General features: G+C 42.1%; 1 protein-coding gene across 3 annotated transcripts in view; it reads right to left on the bottom strand.

The window, feature by feature from the left end:
* Window positions 1-19,534, bottom strand: part of LOC137296933 (CD151 antigen-like) — a 68,024-nt gene extending 48,490 nt beyond the window's left edge. Inside the window, exon 1 of one of the 3 annotated variants that reach the window (XM_067828844.1) lies at window positions 16,086-16,343. In XM_067828844.1, coding sequence (XP_067684945.1) covers window positions 16,086-16,109 — 24 coding nt within the window. In that variant the 5' untranslated portion in view covers window positions 16,110-16,343. Of the gene's footprint in view, window positions 1-16,085; window positions 16,344-19,323 lie in introns of those variants that run through there. The other 2 variants (XM_067828842.1, XM_067828843.1) reach the window with 2 other exon arrangements.
* Window positions 19,535-19,813: the final 279 nt, after the last annotated feature.

A 19,813-nucleotide genomic window follows, 5' to 3' on the forward strand; every position in this document is an offset into this window, starting at 1 on the left:
CCCACAGACATTCTATTAACGCATACCCGACGTTATTTTCATAAGCGAAAATAAAATATGTGTTAGCAATAACTCGTCCACAATTTATATCAATGAAAATAGTGAAGCATTACTGCCGTACAGTTCTAGGTCAACCTGCCGACAAGTTGTGCAGCCCCTGTAAGGTTGACCTTTAGTCTAATTGTCTGAGGCTTAACACTGACCAAGAACAGTTACTGTATTGACCACTCCGTCCGAGTTCCCCTCGGACTGGCAGCCTGTCTGCCACATTTGGTATCACGACCACAAGCTACGTCCACATGACTACTACTGCACCCCGTTATAACGCCGTCAATAAGCATATTCATAGCTAATATTTATTGTACATTTTCCAAAGTTGAGACACATGTACAACTTCAAAAAGTATGAATCACATGTGTCCGCTTCGTCTTGGTAGGGTCATCTCACGTCGAGTGATCCGCGCGAGGCCCTACGTATGATCGTACGTATGATCGTACGTATGATACGTACGACAGTCAGATTTTGTTTTATTAAGAAATAATTACAGACCCGTGCCAGTTATATTCGGACTCTAACATAATTCCCATAGACTTACGGGTTAATTTTCTGTAGCATAAATACTTTTCATGAATTTAATTTACGTAAGATCCAAGTCAAATTGTGCACATTTGCGGGAATCAACTAACCTACAATCACATAGTTTCTGTATAATTTTCCGTTGCTTATTTATCGTGTGCCAACAAGTTGATCGACATGTGCACGGTCCCGAGAAGTCCTTTAACATGGCAGCGCACAGGACTGTGCATTGTAGACTCATACTTAAGTGATAAATGTAATGTCATTAGTTATATAGTGGTCGGAAAACTGAGTTGAAATTATGTGTGCAGAGCAAAGATGATTCCACATTTGCCTGTCAAATCTTACAAAGATCCTTCCTAAAGTCATTCTATGAAAATTATTTATGCTACACTGAAATAACATGTACAGTCTATGGAAATTACGCCAAGTGTCCGAATATAACTGGCACGCGTCTGTAGGTGTGACCTAAAGAATGATTTAGCAATGTCTCGTTGTGTTGAATAAATCTGGGCAAGGTGAGGCTCGGAGCAAAAGTACAGTCACTAAATATTTGCAAGAAGGAATAATAATTTTGTTACGCCAGGTTGAACGTAAGAATGCATATCCATTTTCTTGAGCTGCTTACTTCAGGCAGTATGGCCGCTGCGAGGAGCACATTTGGTCTCGAATGACAGAAATGTGACATATTTGAAACAATGAAGGGGAAAAAGTAAACACACCATTCAGTAAACGTAGGAAATACTGGATTTACCAAATTTATACATGCCAATGATGAAGCAAAGGAGGAAACAGGTGGTAAAAAGAAATGAAGGAAAAATGTAACAATTTATTCCATTCCATTGGTAGTGTGTCTTCTATATGAATACATATTACTTTTCTCCTATGCTTTGGCACTGGCTAGTGGTATGCTCGGAAAATGGAATATGCGCGACAGTTTTAAACGATAGGAAAAGGATTCTACTATATGAATGCCCATGTTATGCCATGTTTACGATCGTCAAGATATGGCTGAGATATTGCCGATGTGCCGACGTTAAATATGAACTCACTCACTATGTTTACCACACGAGTACCTAAATGTTGGTATTTCCCGAGTAAGAGCGAGGGATATACCGATATTTAGGCACGAGTGTCGTAAACATAGTATGTTATGGACACACATATAATTTTCAGTTCCTTACCGAAGTCGTCAATCTGAGGAAAATAAACCCTAATGTACTTTCACACATGGGCTGACTATCCGCCGTCACCGCATGTAGAACGCAAAGTCACAGAAGAAGCGCGACGTCATGCATTGTTCATGACGTCAAGTCACCATGACAAACTGATATGGGGCATGGAAAAAATAATATAAATCCCGATATGTTCGCCCTCGTAGGTAATAAATAAAGGATATTGTGTTACTGAACATACCAGCTTTGCCAGACCACGAGATGAAATATACATGTTGTTTGACAACATTAACAAAATATTCTATTTGTTATATTTTCATCATTGTTTGTAAATGATCGAGACATCGTGTAAGTCTGCAAAAGTGATATCCTATTCAGTGAAATAACATGTTATTCTACTCAGTGAAAATATCATTTTTATTTTCATCAATATTTACATTATTTCACTCTGAAGAATATAATGAATTAGGTTATGCATCACATAAATGCCATCGTCTGTATCACAAAACGTCAGTTACAATATTCATCTATTTTGGCAGAAAGCCAGAAGAACACATCAGTTGTGCTAACTCCTGGCGATATATAACAGTAGTAGAGGGCCCCCTATACTACTTATATCATTAATCTATCTGCCTTGAACCAAGGCGGATACATAATAGCTTTAACAGGCATATGCTATTTGTTCGTTTACGGGACATTGATTTGCCCGAAAACTATGCGTTACTTAGAAAATAAAATCGAATTAAGAGGGTTATGCCGCTACGTAATGATCATTACAGGGAGTAATGGTTCTGGAAAGTAGCATATTTTCCAATTGTGTGGAAATACCGGGAGCTGCTTGGACAGTCTCTGGACGTAATGGTCATTCATCAAATCATGTGTAAGTACAAGGGAAGTAGCGGTTCACAGAATGACTAAGTCAGGGGTGTCCTTTAAGTCTGGTTTGTATGAAGGGGAAAATAAGCGTTCACCGCGAAAGCAGTTTGTTATCTACTTCTCTCTCCTAAGTGTAGACGTGCGGAATTACAAGTAGCAAAGATGTGCAATGTCCATTACTGCCGAAAACTGTTCAGTTTAATCACATAACGATGCGTGCCCCTGACGACAAGGGTTTAATTTAAATATCGCGTCGTATTTCGTTGCTCAGACCACTCTAGTTTTTTTATGCACAATCGTGTACGAAACCTTCAATTACCAACACACCGGAAATTTGCGGAAGGATCTCGCTCCGCTTCCATCGATCACGAGATTTGCTTTCGTTTCACAAGAGCACAGGTTTACAATTGGTGCCAATAATCCACAGGCCTGGTAAATTAAATCATCTTGAGGAATTTATCGTAGCGTATTCGTTACTTAGATAGAGAATCCCGCCCAATAAACCTCGATAACAAGAGTCGAAATGGGCCACTTAGAGGCTCCATAAGGCCCTGTTTGGGGGAACTGGTGTCGGCGCAACTTGGATTTTATGAAACGACAGAATTGCTAACTGAAAGGATCTTGGAATCAAATTTGTGGAATCAGCACCTCTGTGTTTGGACAGGTTTTCAGTCTGCATCGCGGCCGTGTTGGTTGTGCACCAAACATATGGACACAGACAGTTGTAGATGAGTTGTGTAAATACCACAGGATGGGTCTTGGAGACTCTGGTTCCCCTGTGATGCTAAACGCCTATCAATGGTTCCCATCAGAGATTTAAATACCCGCTATATTTCATAGAAACCGATTCAGAAGACCTAATGGATGTCCCTATATGTTTTGAGATCAGAATTATTCAACTGAACTGCAAGGGTAAATACTGAATTGTGTTCTTCAGATTGAATTAAAATTGTAAATATTTGAACATAACTGGCATAGTAATATCTGATGATTGTATTCAATGCTTTCATCTACCTCGTTCCACCTAGGAGACGCCGAGACACAGATTCCTTAACTATCCCCTCCACCAACAACTACTGCCAGTAGCACATGTGTCTGTATCCTTCATGAAGACCAGGGTGTCTTGGCACTGTCTTATGGCTTCACCCAGATACTAATTTACAACCAAAATACGGTAAAATTCCGATCAGAGGCCAAATGCCATCTAGAACAGCATTCATCAAAACATGACACGTCGAACTGCCGGCGGTGCTTACGTTGTTCAAAGAGATATAGTTTGGTGGAACAGCAGGTTGATTTATCTTTATTTCCGACTATAATCGCAACCGTCTGACGCAGACAGCAAGCCTTACATACACCCTAATCTCGATTTTCGTGGCCCATGTGTGGAGCCATACCGCGTCTGATGCGTGGAACCAATGCCGCGTTTCAAGCATGGAGCCAATACCGTATCTCATGTGTGGAGTCAATAGCGTATCTCATGTGTGGCGCCAATACAGCGTCTCATGCATGAAGCCAGTATCAAACTCAGCAAATAACATTTGTCTTTTACGAATACAGCCATCGTCATCAACGAACGACAAGAGACTATTATTTCTTAAGCGAATATCGACCAAGACATCTCATGAATTCAGGCATCAACACGGACCGAGTATCGCGGGCGGGTGTCATTTTAACGTCTTTCTGGCAGTCATGTTCCAAAGGTGGCACCGAAAGGCTCTCGCTCATGCAGCGTTCAACTGGCGATCACGTCGCCAAGAAGGCTTTGCTTCCTTTGGTACGCTTACATACTTCCAACGACTGGCGATATTATGTAACAGCGAGAAACCATTTCCATAATCACCCTTCATCTACAAAATACAGAGAAATTTCATGATCAAGAATGGAGTTACTTTGTATGGGATATTGGCACATTATGCCATAAAGTGGTAGTAGTGTGTTTCTTGTTTAATGCCACACTAAATATCCCAGAATCCCTTGATCTCAATCCAGTGATTGCTATTACGAGCATCACAAGGTGACACACAGTAGCGAGTCTGAACACCTCTCCCGTTAGCATAGGTTGGTGAGGACAATGTGTTTACGGGATACACTTGGGTGGTATTTGTTAGACTGAGCCTAAATGTGTTGCATAACAAACATATTTCATAAAGGCACTGGAATGTCGATACATCAAAATAGTCTGACTGGATATTCCGTCTATCAATCACTTGATTGTCTGGATTGTTTACAGGCCACACATGGCAGGAGCACTGCTGTGTGGCGTCAGGCAATCGTTGCCTTATTTGGCGAAAGGCGGGCGCTAACGGGAGGACAACACCTGGTGCTATCACTCATATTCATTCATCCATTCATATAATTTTCACTTTTGGCCTGTGCATGAAATGGAATTGTTTCTGAGGATAGTTGACATTGTGATTTTCTTTTGCATTGATTTTGCATATTAAATCATCTCACCGAAACCCCCTTAATCCAGACAGAAAGGTTCCCAGAACAATTATGCAGTCAACCAAGTTTGCATAAATGAATCGCAAGGAGAACAGAAAAGCTCCTTTACGTTTTATATACACGCTCCAAACAAAGGTGTTTCGGATGAATGGGGTCCTTGTACGTGTATTAGAGGAGGACTGAAACTACGTGTGTTAGAAGTTATTTTATCAGATATGACTTATGCCATCAACGTTTAGTTGCGAAGCAAATGAATCGATATCAGAACGCAGAGAAACACCACCTCGGTGAATTCAATATTTCACGGCGACGTTCAACAAATCATTGAAAGCGTATGACCGTCATTGTAGACGTTAATATAGGCTATAAAAACAAGCCCACAGATGCCAGCAATTTTATTTAACAACTTCCACTTGCTCATAAAAATTCTATAAAGAGATGTTTGCAAAGCTGCGATAAGTGAGATAGGCTTCGTACCCCTGTACATTTCTTTACTGGCGTTGTGTGCGAAGCCAGGTAATGTCTTAAACAGGTTACCAGGTCAACGGAGCTATTTCTGTACCTGATGTCACCCAAGCTCCCGATAGGCCAGTCTCCGTCAAACGAAGCCAACGGTTCGAGTACGCCACTCGGCCTGAATTATCAGTTTGACAAGCAGCCTCTAACATCGCCAGCAAATAAAATGTCCATTTTTTTCACCGCAATGCCATGACCCACTGGTATTATTCCATGACGTCACAATCAGTCCTTGACGTCACTTCCCATCACAATTGCCCAGAGTTTAGAATCCACTGCTGCTTTATCGTTTGTCCCCTCTCATTACAGCAGCTATTGATTTTAATAACACGTTGTGTGAGAAACAATTTTCACTGATACCCTGGGACGTGTTTGACAGTGTTGATGTACAGATGACACAACGCAGCCTGTGCGGTCAGGGCCAATTTAGGCCAGACTAAAACCTGTGAAGTTTATATTAATTTCTTGTTAATTATTGGTACTGATACAAATGATGAGGTTGCAGATCGTCAGTTAACTAACCAGCGAGTGTGCACACGTGCTCCTATAGACTTAGATTCAGGCATGAAACTGTGTAATCCGACATTCTACTGACTGAATAAGCAAGTGTCATATGTACGAACGTTTGCCCCATACTTTGCCCCCAAGAAAATCAGAAGAAAGGCTATTTTAATTTTCTTAATTTCTACATTCTACATTGTTACACACTTTCTATTCAAACAAATGCAGACAGCATACTGACAAATTACACATTGCTGTGCCAAGATACAGGGAGCGTCGGTACACCGAGGTTGACACGCCATGGTAAGTATCAATACATTAAGGCTAAACACGACACGGAGTATCGGTACACAAAGGTTAAACATGACACAGGGAACGTCGGTACAACGAGGGTGACACGTCATAGTTAGTATCAATACACCAAGGTTGAATACGAAACAGGGAGTGTCGGTACACCAAGGTTGAATACAACACAAGGAGCGTCGGTACAGCAAGATTGAATACGACACAGAGAGAGTCGGTACACCAAGGTTGAACACGACACAAGCAGAGTCGGTACACCGAGGTTGACATGCCATAGTTAGTATCAATACATTAAGGCTAAACACGACACGGGGAGTATCGGTACACCAAGGTTGAATACGAAACAGGGAGTGTCGGTACACCAAGGTTAAACACGATACAGGGAGAGTCGGTACACCAAGGTTGAATACGACACAGGGAGGGTCGATATACAAAGGTTGAATACGACCCAAAGAGCGTCGGTACACAAAGGTTAAACACGACACAAGGAGCGTCGGTACACCGAGGTTGACACGCCATAGTTAGTATCAGTACATTAAGGCTATACACGACAAGGGGAGTGTCGGTACACCAAGGTTAAATACGAAACAGGGAGTGTCGGTACACCAAGGTTGAATACGAAACAGGGAGTGTCGGTACACCAAGGTTGAATACGACACAGGGAGGATCGATATACAAAGGTTGAATACGACCCAAAGAGGGTCGGTACACAAGGGTGAACACGACGCAGGCTGTGTCGGTGCATTAAACGTGAACACGACACTTGAAGTTTCCAACTATCTGTCGAAAAACGTACGCCAACTACACCAGGACCTTTTGTCTCCGATTATCACCCATGCTCTTTGACTTCACCCGAACTGACATACTCTCTATGGCCTTAACTCAACCCTGACACTTGGCGATCTATTCATTACACGACCCCACAGAGCCCTTGTTGTTAGCTTACAAATTAGTTCAATCCTCGCGGCGAAGACAAACTATACTACTAGTTCAATGCAGTAGTAAACGACGTTGATAAATTCACTCACATTGTACAAGTAGGAAACAAACATCAAAGTGGAGGAAGGTATCGCTGAAGTATGAAGAGGAACAGAGTTATCATTACAAAGAAACATATATTTATTAGAAAAGTCCCTGTTATCGGAGTGCATCAGACATTTCTTGAAGTTGAACTTTTGTCTCAGCCCTGGCTGCAACAGTTACACTAATCGTATAAGTATGTTAAAATCATATGGTTTGACACAAGGCACAGCACGCCTTAAAACATGGGCGGTTTATATACCTGAGTCTGTACACCAGATAATTGCCTTCAGTAAGAACATGAAAGGCCTAGCCATAGATTTGCGTCACGTTAGGCCCACATACACTTGCTTATTCTCATCATTCTCCGTTCTCAATTATGTATCATTGGAAAATTCCGTACAGTTATCGCAGTAGCGACTCGCCTGTTTCATAATTCATGTGTTGGGCAAGCTCCCAGACTCACCCACAACTCTTGTTCGCGCAAAGATATGAAGAACAGCTTTACAGGAAGCAGATACATTGCGGATAAATAATCCTTAGCTAGGGCCGGTAATGACCATCATGTAGCCCTCATTTAGATTATCAATCATATTTGAGGCAATACAAAGATGAGGTTTAGATTTACAAACTAATCATTATGTCTGCGTTTCAAGTTCCCGTATAACTGGAAATCAGAGGCTACAAAAGTGAATCAGTTCATGACAGGTGTTTCCTTTTCTATTTGATCAAAATCATCACAGGATTAATCACCGTTATTTCCTCGCCAGAAAGTAGAGAGTGACATAATTAAGGACAAAAAGGGCACAATATTATTGGTTTGGCACAGCGTCAGTCCGATTTGAATCTGGCTGCCACTACGGTAGTTTGGTTCCACGGTCCCAGCACTGTAGCTGCAGTCGTGGCATTCAATTGACTATATGTTTGGGGCAGTGTCGATCACAACTGTCATTATAAAGGGCAGGGTGAATGCTCCTTAACATAGTGCAGGCAGTGTCGGTACAGCAAGGCTGAACACAGTGCAAACAATGTCAGTATACCAAGATTGAAAACAATAGAGACAGTATCAGTACACCAAGGCTGAACACAGTGCATTGACGGAACACTGTGCAGGCAGTGTCAGTACACCAAAGCTGAATACTGTGCAGACAGTGTCAGTATGCAAAGACTGAACGCAGTGCAACCAGTGTCAGTACTCCAAAGCTGAACACCTTAAGCACAGTGTCAGCACAAGTGGGCTATGCACTGTGCAGGCAGAGCCGGTACGCCAAGACTGAACACAATGGTGACAATGCCAGTACACCAAGACTGTACACTGTGCAGTGTCAGTACGCATACTGCATGGCTGAATATAGACAGTGTCAGTACACCAGTAAGTCCGTGATAATGGGAGTTAGAACTGTGTTCTTCAGTAACACATGCTTGTCGTAAGAGGTTCACATGCATGTCGTAAGAGGTTACAAACAGGTTTGGATAATCAGGCTCGCTGACTTGGTTGACATCGTATCCAATTTCGTAGATTGATGCTCATGCAATTGATCATTGGGTTGTCTGGTCCAGACATGATTGTGACGTGAAACAGCAAACAAAACTAACGGTAAACACAATACAGACGTATCAAGCCCGAATCCATGGCAGACGTGTCTGTACATCAAGGCTAGACATGATATACATGTATGAAGTCTTGGTACAAATGCTAGCAATCAACGATGATGATATTACGATATAATGACATAATAGCTTAAAGCCTGTTGGTGCGGTCAACTTCTATAAATATACATTCATATGTCGATATGCATCAGTGATCAGACACTGTGACGTCACTGCTGTTTGTGGGAGTAATTTGCTGTTACATTCTTTCCTAAACAGATGCTGGGCTTTGGAGGCAATCGAAGCAACATGTTGTAATCCGACACCCATCCACCCCACGTGATCGTTTCAACGTACACCGACCCCAACTTGGAAGGAATGAATCAAGTCGCGATTAATCAAGTGATCAAAGCAGTTATAAAGGACGTCCTACTGGGAAGGAGATTGACAAAAACACAGAATAAAACGAGCACTGTATTAGTATTTTTAAGGATGTTTATAGGCTTTAACTGCTTGTCCCATCAGCAATGTCTAGCAGAGATAATAGTCACGGTCACCGGAGAGAAGTAGATGCACGATCAGTTCTCGCACCTGCTGCGGAATTTGAGCAATGTTTGAGAGAGTACTTTACTGCATGTATGTTTTGTATGTAATATACCAAGTGAATGTAATATAACCCATCAGTCAGTTCTATTCCACTTATATTACTGCCGCATGTGGACACTCGAGTCTTGGCGTGGCCTCGTAGGTAAGGCGTTCGCTCGTTAAGCCGAAACCCGGTTCGATTCCCCTCATGGATACCATGTGTGAAGCCCATTGCTGATGTTCCCCGCCTAGATATTCCTGGACTATTGCTAAAAGCGGCATAAGACAATACTCACTCACTCGAGTCCTGACCAAATATGTGGTTGATAATATGAGCAATGTTCCAGGGCGTAAAATAGTTACCCACATTAAAAGGCAATTTCGCATGAAGGGAACTATGAGAACGCGTTACAAGTCAACAAGAATCCTTTAAACCCTGATCAATTGTCTTCGTGCTGTCGACTATTATGATATATGGTGTAGCTTAACGGCTACAGCGTTCGCTTTTCGCGCTGCAATACGAAATGAAGTTTATGACGTTTCTTAGGATAATGGCTTATTCTCATCATACAAACAACTAGTTGTGCCCACCTCATACCGGACAGAGGAGATCGTGCTTAACAACGTTTGATACATCGCACTTTATCTAAGACACACCCTTGATGCATTGCAAGACTTCGTGACTACCTTCCAAATTATCGCAACCTGTTCTTTCACAGTTAGCTGCACAGCGCGGTTTGCTGGGTCATTCATCAACCACGTAGGAATATCTTTATCACACTGTCGGTACATTTTTATCTCTCTGGTAAATGAATAAAGATAGTTGCTGGAAGAATAAAGTTCACAGTCGGCCATTACCATAGCCTCGGACACTTAAAAACAAACAACGAGCTATTCGCTAGGGTGGACTCATATCTTGGCGTCAGGGCATGTGCAGATGAAACATTTGGGAACAGGAACAAGCACTGTAGTAAAAAGTGTGTGTGTGCGTGCTGGATATGCATGCGTGCGTGCATGCATATCTGTGGCTCATTAGTGACTATAAACTTTAAATATGCAGTGGGCCGAAATTGTTTATTATGGCCTGTGTTCCAACAATCGTTATGTTAAAGCTACAGACACAGACAAATGGTTCTTTACCGGCACCTTTCATTTGTACAATCAGTTGCAGCTCTTTGACAGGCCTGACTGACGCAGTGAGTTCCAGTTCTCTGAGTGGTAATATGACATGAAAAGACTTACAAATATACCCTTGCCTTTTAACGGCATTCCTTGTTACAAAAGTCCACAAAATGACACATGTTGGTTACCGTATATTCTGCTTGTTCTAAGAATAGGTAAAATATTCGTAAATTGTTTGCTTAAATCAGTATCAGAAAAAACGTGTACTAAGAGTCCTCAAACGTTTTACACAGATGGTTCCGATAACAGCACAAGGTGTGAGACAGCATGTGGTTCATTGAAGCAGTGTTGAACTCCCAGTCCTTACAATACCAAACAATCCTGTAACAGCATCACAGGGGATATGCAGGAAATAATAGCGACCCGGGGCTCCTTACATTTCTCCTTACAGAGGTAATCATGTAAAGATACAGTGGATTAATGGATGCAAAAGGAGACGAAGGAATCGGAATGAGGACCGCGCTGTGAGGAGCTGAGCAATGAAAGCAGCAATGTTAGAAACAAGACCAGAGTCTCCACAACTGAAGTTCAAAAAGAAACACGCGCTATTGGGGAGTTCCCGTAAACCATCCACACCTGTGCCTAGATTTTCGAAGCTCTCTTACCGCTAAGACAGTCGTAAGTTGATGTTAATGTATGGCATTTAAGACTATCTTAGCGCATATGGAGCTTCGAGGATGTAGGCCCAACGTACTAGCAATGCTCACGCATATATCCCCATGAGCAGTTTAAACACCAATACCTACACGGACACCAGTCAACACTGCTTATGTGGCTGCAGAATGTGTAACACTGTATGTAATACAGTTTAGTTGGGACAGGTTGTAGGGCTACGAACTCATGACTGAGTGAGTGAGTGAGTATAGTCTTAAGTCAACATCCTAGCAAGGTCACGGCAGAGAATACCAGAAATGGGCTTCACACATATATGGTGTTTTCGGCGTGACGAGCAAACGTTTAGCCACCGGGCTACTCCACCGCCCCTGTAGAACCCAGCAAGTATAACTTCATCACAATAATAAAGTGCATACTCGTCAGCATAAAGTATAATTTCCTGATTCCAAGCAAACTACAACGTGAAGTCTAAAAAAAGAATCACTCAAAAGTTTTTCATTTCGTTTGTACTTGGATCTATTCAGTTCTGCTTTGAAATCACAAAATAGACACACGCTCACTGTTCCTGTCCATCTTCCCCCCTGTACTACCCCCAACAAACTCCTCTTATCCGTTTGATCGGGTGAAAGATAAAAGATGTTGCGAATTTCATAGGCTACTGAAGAGATTTCTGTGCCCTATTTCATCAGTGCTCCTCAGACGGCCGCGACGAGGTGCCTGCTCCGCTAGACTTGGTCAAATGCCAACTTCGTCATTTGTAAATTGACAGGCTTAAAATCCCCTGTCTGTGTTTGTGACTTGACATGATTATTTGTTTGTTTATCTTGGGCATGAACTAATGAGGCAGGTAAGAGGTGTAGCGTTAAAGACTCCCTACCATTCCACAAGTCAATATATCAGCCACAGTCGGCTTATACTTGTATATTTCTGTTTACCAAACACTGTGAACCTATCTTCAACATACAAACACTCTAGCTAATACATGACATGTATTTCACTTTAAGACCTTAATGTGTTAACCAGCACACGTAATGCGCTCTGTGAAAGCGCTAGGGGAAACATGGAGGTTAAAGTGTCGGCCACTCGGGACGAAATCTCCCTGCTTGATAAACCACAACGGGGCATTTTGTCAGCTTGACTCTTGGAGTGCCCCGCTATGATATTACCAAAATATTGTTAATGGTGGCAACAACCCATCCTCACTTACTATTAGTTCTATAGCAGTGTTAGATAAACACTACGCGGGAGTGTGAAATCCCCACTACCATCTCGGGAACCACTGAAGATTATAAAGCAAGTGTAAATAACTATGACTTGTCTGTTTGAGCGGGGTATATTCTTAGCAAATGAAAAGATGATATAAATATCACTTAGCAATATTCTGCTGAAACCTTGACCAATAATTAAAGCTGGAGTCAATCAAAGCTGTCTCGGCTTATGCATGGTGGCAACGTGTCCCTTTGAACCAATAAATCTAATTATTGAACTGGTTATCGATCTTGTGCCCTATACGTCTTGCTGAAGGTCTTGGTATTAATCACGTAGAGCTAGATCATCAGGACCAAATCGGGTCGTTTATGAGGTATAGTAATTACATTTCAATACAAACTTGTTTATTTTCCAATAAAACTAGCTTATTTGATTGCAGTGTGCAGTAAGAAAGGATATTATTTGATAGTTTCCTTACAAAATATCCGATCAAAGAGATGCATGGGTATTTTTTGTAAGAATGCTATTGCAAATTAGGCTTGCGTTTGGCAACATTTCAAACACAATCATGGGTATTTCGGCCACTAACTAAAGAGTTTGCTCCTCGAGGCCGTCACTAAATAAATGATTGGTGTCAACCGAGATATTTACCCTACAGCCCTGCATGATACATAGAACCATTGATACAAATTAGCATATATGTCTATCTGGATGTCTTCATTTTTCTAAAAATGTGTTTTCAAGTGCTATGTTTGTAGAACAGGTTAAAGAGAGAATGATATTACAACAGGGTACTTGCAAAATACGAGGGCGCATTTCTCTCAGTCTTTCAAACAGTTCAGTTGTTTACTACTCATCAATGTGTTGATAAAAGTTTAATTAATCGGAATCAAATGTACACACTTGCTGATACAGGATACAAACTAAACAAAGGGTTTGCCTACGTAGGTAATGTAAGTATAGTATTGGACACTAAATTTAGCATTACGCTTTCGTTAACATTGTCAGTTCCCCAGATGCCTAGCTAATAAAGCCTCTTCCTGAGCAGCGAAAGGTCGTGGTTCGATACCCAGTTGTGTTATGCAAAACACATGACCATGCAGTTGGTATTGTGAGTGCGCCTGTCGAAGTTACTGGGTGCAGTGGTTTAGCCAAGTCAAACTACTGGAAGACGCTCATTTCGCTCTCTCTTTAACACCATCCTTAGTAACGACTACCACAGCAACACCTACACCCACGCACCTCAGGTCGCTGTATAAGCGAAATAGTAAGTGAGTATGATTTTAGGCCACTTTGAGTAATATTCCATCAATGTCACAACAGAAATGAGCTTCACATATTGTATTAGTTCTGTATGTTCGGAATCGAACCCGGCGAACGCTTTAACCACTAGGCTATAACAGTTCATAACTGAAATAATCCTTAACGCAACGTTATGGCTGATGAAGGTTTTATCACTGGTAGTGTGGTAGTTACATGGTATATTCTTGATATATCCACAGGCTTCATGCTGTGAAAATGTGTGTATTTTAAACAGAAATCTCGAATACGTATGACAGGCGAGACAATCGAACGCTTTACCCACTAATCTTACCGGGAGGTCATCATAACGCATAGACCGCAAGAAAAATTCGCAGAGGCGGAAATGAGTTTGCTGGCACCATCATAAAAATGTCACTTTTCTGCATTTCAGTACAAGGTTGATACGTTTTTTGTTAAGAGAGATTTGTTGTTGCATAAGTGGACATGAGTGGTGCCCATTGTCAGGACCAAGTTGTATCCCCGAAACCAAACACAAGCTTATTTCATTAACCTTGGTCAGTATATACCAGCTGCGTACACCTCTGCCATGCGGGCATCTCCATACGCATTGTGCAATGTAGTATATGAATACATGTATAATATGTGTGCACTAATATATGCTGCATTCAAACAGGACACCAGTTTGCGGCGGAAGGAGTGAGTGAGTGGGTGAGGTTTTACGCAGCTTTTAACAACTTTCCGGCAATATCGAGGCGTAGATACCAGAAATGACCTTCACACACTATACCAATATGGGGAATCCAACCTGGGTTATCGGCGAGACGAGCGAACCACCATACTACCCTAACGTCCCGTGCTGTGGAGTGATGCGTGAAACAATGCTGGTCGCGAGATACCGAAATACCAAGGGAGACCTATCACAGAGAACCTGGATTCATGTCCACGTTTAATGGAAGCTTGCGTGTCCGTATGGGACACAACCCTGCACAACGAATAGCCGATAGGACCGTCGGTACCCCATGCTACTTCCGACTTGATACGACTTTTAAAATCAGCGTTGAACGCACATCACACGCCCATATCGCACATCAAACTGTAAGGAAGCTGCCAATGCTAGCTCTATTTTGCGTTGTAACTGAAAGATTCCGTGATGCCAACAGTGACCCAGTGACCGCGAGATGATGTAAAGCCAAAGAACCTGTCGGGCTGATAATTACAGCTGTTGAGGCAAAACCCTCTTACAATGATGTGAAATATGTAGCTAATGAGAAGCTTTGAGGCCTTTGAACTTTGCTCCCAAATAAAACCCTGTATGAGACAGATTGTGAGAATAAAAGGTTGCAACATTTCAATACCAAGGTGGTATTGTACCTACAGGGAACGGTAATTAATCATGGGTGATCATTACTAGTAAACACACCGCTGGAAGCTTCAATAACCAGAAAGGTGAAGTCAATTAAAACATTGTTAGGTATTAATAGTCGAGCTCTTAGCAGCAGGAAAAACAGTTAGTTCACCCAGGTGGAACGCCCAGCTTACTGAATGAATGCACGGGGTGGAGGAGTGTGTAAGGCGCGTCTACATTTACCCATATTGAACCAGTGCCTGATACTTCAGCCCTGTATGATAGCTGGAATATTTCTGGATTAACTAAAGTGTATGTCAAGTGCAAATATGCCGAGGGGCTAGAAGGTGGTGGAATTCATGGAACTCACAGAGGAAGAAATTATTGGTTTGCCTTTAAACAAGCGAAGCATGACGCTAACGCTCATCGCCGGACAACACTTCCTGTTCCCGCAGTTTGACTATAAAGATAAGGTGTGGCGGATTTAGGTTCATTGCAGATATCTTAGTTCAATACGCTTTATATCAAACATATATATGTTTAGGAACGGTTTATCTATTGATAAATGAAGAATAAGATGCATGAGGAGGTTTGTGAGTTCTAACCGCTGTCCATCCAAACAGTCACGCCTACATCATCCTTCACGCATTGAATCACATGGCTGCGTGGAAAAACGCAACATTTTATTCACAAATATTAGTGTATTAGACAGACAAACAGCCCCTCGGTACTCAAGACTGTAAACGTATACACACGCTTCAAGCCTACAGCACCCGGATAAAATCCACTTTACTGGACAGCTGCCATGGTTACGAATTCTTTTGTTAACTTCCGAAATTACAGAAGAGAATAAACTGCAGTAAAACTGGAAGCCTACTCACGTCTCGGTCTTGTTCCTGCTGCATTGAAGATAGTCCCGTGTAACCCACTGGTAATCCTTACTCAAAAACACTGGCCTGCTTTTCAAATCAACAGCAGCTCTGCTAAAAAGCTACAGTCTTTTTTCACGATGTTTGAACTCTATACGTTATTTTGAAACATGGCCTGGCAGTTCCCGGCTGTCTGGGCTTACTCGCAGAGAGAATTCCCCCCTACCAACAAAACGGACGATATATATCAAAGATTCCCTTCGTCATTCCGTTTCCAAGGCAACCATGGAGAAGCGAATGAAGGTTTCCAATTTAAGCGCTATCAACTTAAGGGTTTCCCAGGCGAACCATGTGTTGATATGGTGGGAAGCGTCCTCGGTGGAAGCTTGCTCTAAGTGATCAGAATACAACTCAGATTAAATCCGGGACGATCGAACATAGGGTCTTAACCAGGATGCTTGAAAAGGGATGAAGGTGGTGTATATTGCTACTTTACATGGACAGGGAGAATTCCCTGCCACTTAAGTCGGAATAAGGAGAGTTTATTGTTAATGGCATTGACACGGCTTTGTGTGATGTTCATTGAGGAGAATGTTATGGATGTTCTAATGTTAGTGGGCATATGGGTGCTTCTAAGTCCCACTGGTTCAGGGATAGAACGTTGTCACGTTAAACCACAACCGTGGAACAACGTCCGCTATATAAGCATGATTGTCTGCTCTATAACGCCATATCCAGAAGCTACTGTCTACGGAGTAGTATATCGCGGACAAAACAATACTCCTGGAGACCAAAACCATAGAGTCTCGTCCCGAGGGGCTTCAAGGTTATTACGGACAGATGATGTTTTCAGTTCATTCAGGAACTTTAAGATCTGGGACCATCAGTTGTAAAAGGACGGGCATTACATGGCCAATCGCTGTGATTTTGCGGGGAAGGTGATATGGTAATGCTGTATACGTGTTATGCACAGCTGTGCTGCTGTGGGAACGGTTAACATTGCATAGGCCACGTAATGCCTGTAATGGTACCAGTATCGCATGTGTTGATGTCAATATGATTGCCAGACGTAAACCAACACAAACACCTAGTGTCGTCTCCCAGAATATTGAATAACAACAGCATTTCTTAGCAATCAAGGGAGAAAGTATCGATTCAGCGAGTGACAATATATCCAACCCATTTCTCCATACCGTTCTCCAAATGCCAACTGTTTATAAGTCACAACAGCCTCACGACACGTAGCATTGATCGTCATGCAGTATTCAGTAGGACAAAGATGGCTTTTACATCTAGTTTAATCTAATGCTAATCACAAGTCCGTGTTTCAGTGCAAGCCTGTGTCTTGAATCAATGTTATACTTCTCCGGCGGTGCGGCAGTGTTGAGGCAGGCTTCGGGTGTTCTCGTTACTCAGATGGTTATGCCCGACAGTTAAAGGAAAGACCCCGATGAGAATCCATGCACGCCATCTCTACACGGGTTTATTAACTTCCTATGTCAGCTACCGAATACACGATCTGTTTACTAGCTCACGAACACGGGTTGGTACTTACATATCAAGTTCTTCTGGATAATGGTTTAAGTGTGCTATCGTTTGTCGATCATCATCTTTGCATGTAAATAAAGCCTCTATCTTAAGCTTGTATCAGCATCAGATGTTAGCACGTCAGCAAGATTATCTAGAGATTTCTAAGGGTTACGCGTCTAGAGCGTGTGGGACGAAAAAGGCTGAGTTATCGTGGAAAACAATGACTGTACTGACAGGATCAGAGATATCTTTTCTTTCACTAAACAAAATGAGAACATTTACCGTACTATGATGGGTTTTGAAACATCCTAGGTTATATGTAAGTGATTAGACAATGATGAAATACACACATTTAGGCTGCACTGTGAGACTATGAAGACGCTGTCAGGCGATGCGCACGGATGTAACACAAGCACTGTCAGGAGATATAGATAAATGTATGAAATGTACTGTCCGGCGATACAGAGAGATAAAAGATAAGCATTGTCTGGCGATAAAGAGGGATATAAGATTAGCACTGTCACGCGATATAGAAGGATATACGGTAAGCACTGTCAGGAGATATAGAGGGATATAAGATAAGCACTGTCAGGCGATATAGAAGGATATACGGTAAACACTGTCAGGAGATACAGAGGGATATAAGATGATCACTGTCAGGCGATATAGAAGGATATACGGCAATCACTGTCAGGAAATATAGAGGGATATAAGATTAGCACTGTCACGCGATATAGAAGGATATACGGCAATCACTGTCAGGAAATATAGAGGGATATAAGATAATCACTGTCGGGAGATGCTGCGGAATAGAAACCACACATTGTCAGGGGATATAGAAGAATAGAAGACATGCATTGTCAGGTACAATACAATAACATAAACTGTCACACGATATAGAGAGACAAGCACTGTCAGGCGATATAGAGGAATGTATGACAAGCATTGTATTGTAATATATAGGAATATAAATTGTCAGGCGATGGGGTGAGATATAAATCTCAGGCTGTCATGTAACGTACATTAATATAACTTCCCAAGCCACACAGAGAATTATGCCCCACCATGACAGGTATAGGTCCGGGAATCACTCTCAAAAATGAGAAAGATCTGCACGGTCACGAGATACAATCAGGCGATACAGGGGGATATAAGACTTGCACTGTCAGAAGACATAGAGGAATATAAGACCAGTACTGTCGTGACGTATAGAGGAAAATAAGCTCTCATGGTCATGGGGTAAAGAGGAATATACGACCAAACATGTCAGACATACTGAAGGAAGAACCAGTTTTGTTACGTGTAATAAACAAAACATCTAAATTATTTCCGTGTAACTACATTGCCTTATAAGCTCACCCGACGACAGACTTGTTCCGGGTGGGCATACTGCACCTAGACGGTGGAGAGGGTACAATTTTCCAAATTAAGCGCTCGTTTAAAATATTTAAACAATCCGCCCTGTCTCCCCTGGCTTTGGAGTCCGGCGTTTCTTCAGCATAGAAAATACGTAGACAGTGACAGTTCTGCTCATTATTCTCTAAACGCCTAGTCCTCCTTACCCCCCTTAAGCCCTTAGTAAAGTATAGTCGCACATGTCGCGTGAAGTGAGCGCTACACCTGCCGCCACTTACGAGCAATACCAACAATGGAACGTTATAAGCCAGCACTGTAGCTAGCTGGGGAACAGAGACGTCAACGGAAAACACCCAGAACTTACCATCCTGTCCTCTGCATTCGGAACATCGGTATCACTGTCCCAGGTCGACTCCATCTTGACGCACAAACTGCGCGCACGGAGAACAACAGTGTAAATCACAACGACGTCCGAAGCAACATAGCTTCATCGGAAATCAATGTATTGATAAAAGACCCGATCACTTAGGACTCTCCGATGTTATCCAGGATTGATCCGGGGTTATGTTTTGCGTCGGGAGTCATTGTACTGAAAACGTCCCAAGCCACATTATTGGCTTTGGCGTCAGACATATAGGACATCTGATAGCTTGCTCTTTAAACAGCAGTTGTGGCTATTTGGATGAGATTACTGTAGGAAAAACTCTACAAGAAAACGGGGTTGAAAGAATGCATAAATAAATGTCTTGGTAGCATTATGGTAAAGCACCTGAGATGATAATGGATCATTGTTAATCAAGCTCCGACCTAAAGGGTTTGCAGACGGAGTTAGCCTGGTTTAATAGCTTGGTAAT

This window comes from Haliotis asinina, chromosome 9, assembly GCF_037392515.1.
Source record: "Haliotis asinina isolate JCU_RB_2024 chromosome 9, JCU_Hal_asi_v2, whole genome shotgun sequence".
Lineage (NCBI taxonomy): Eukaryota > Metazoa > Mollusca > Gastropoda > Lepetellida > Haliotidae > Haliotis > Haliotis asinina.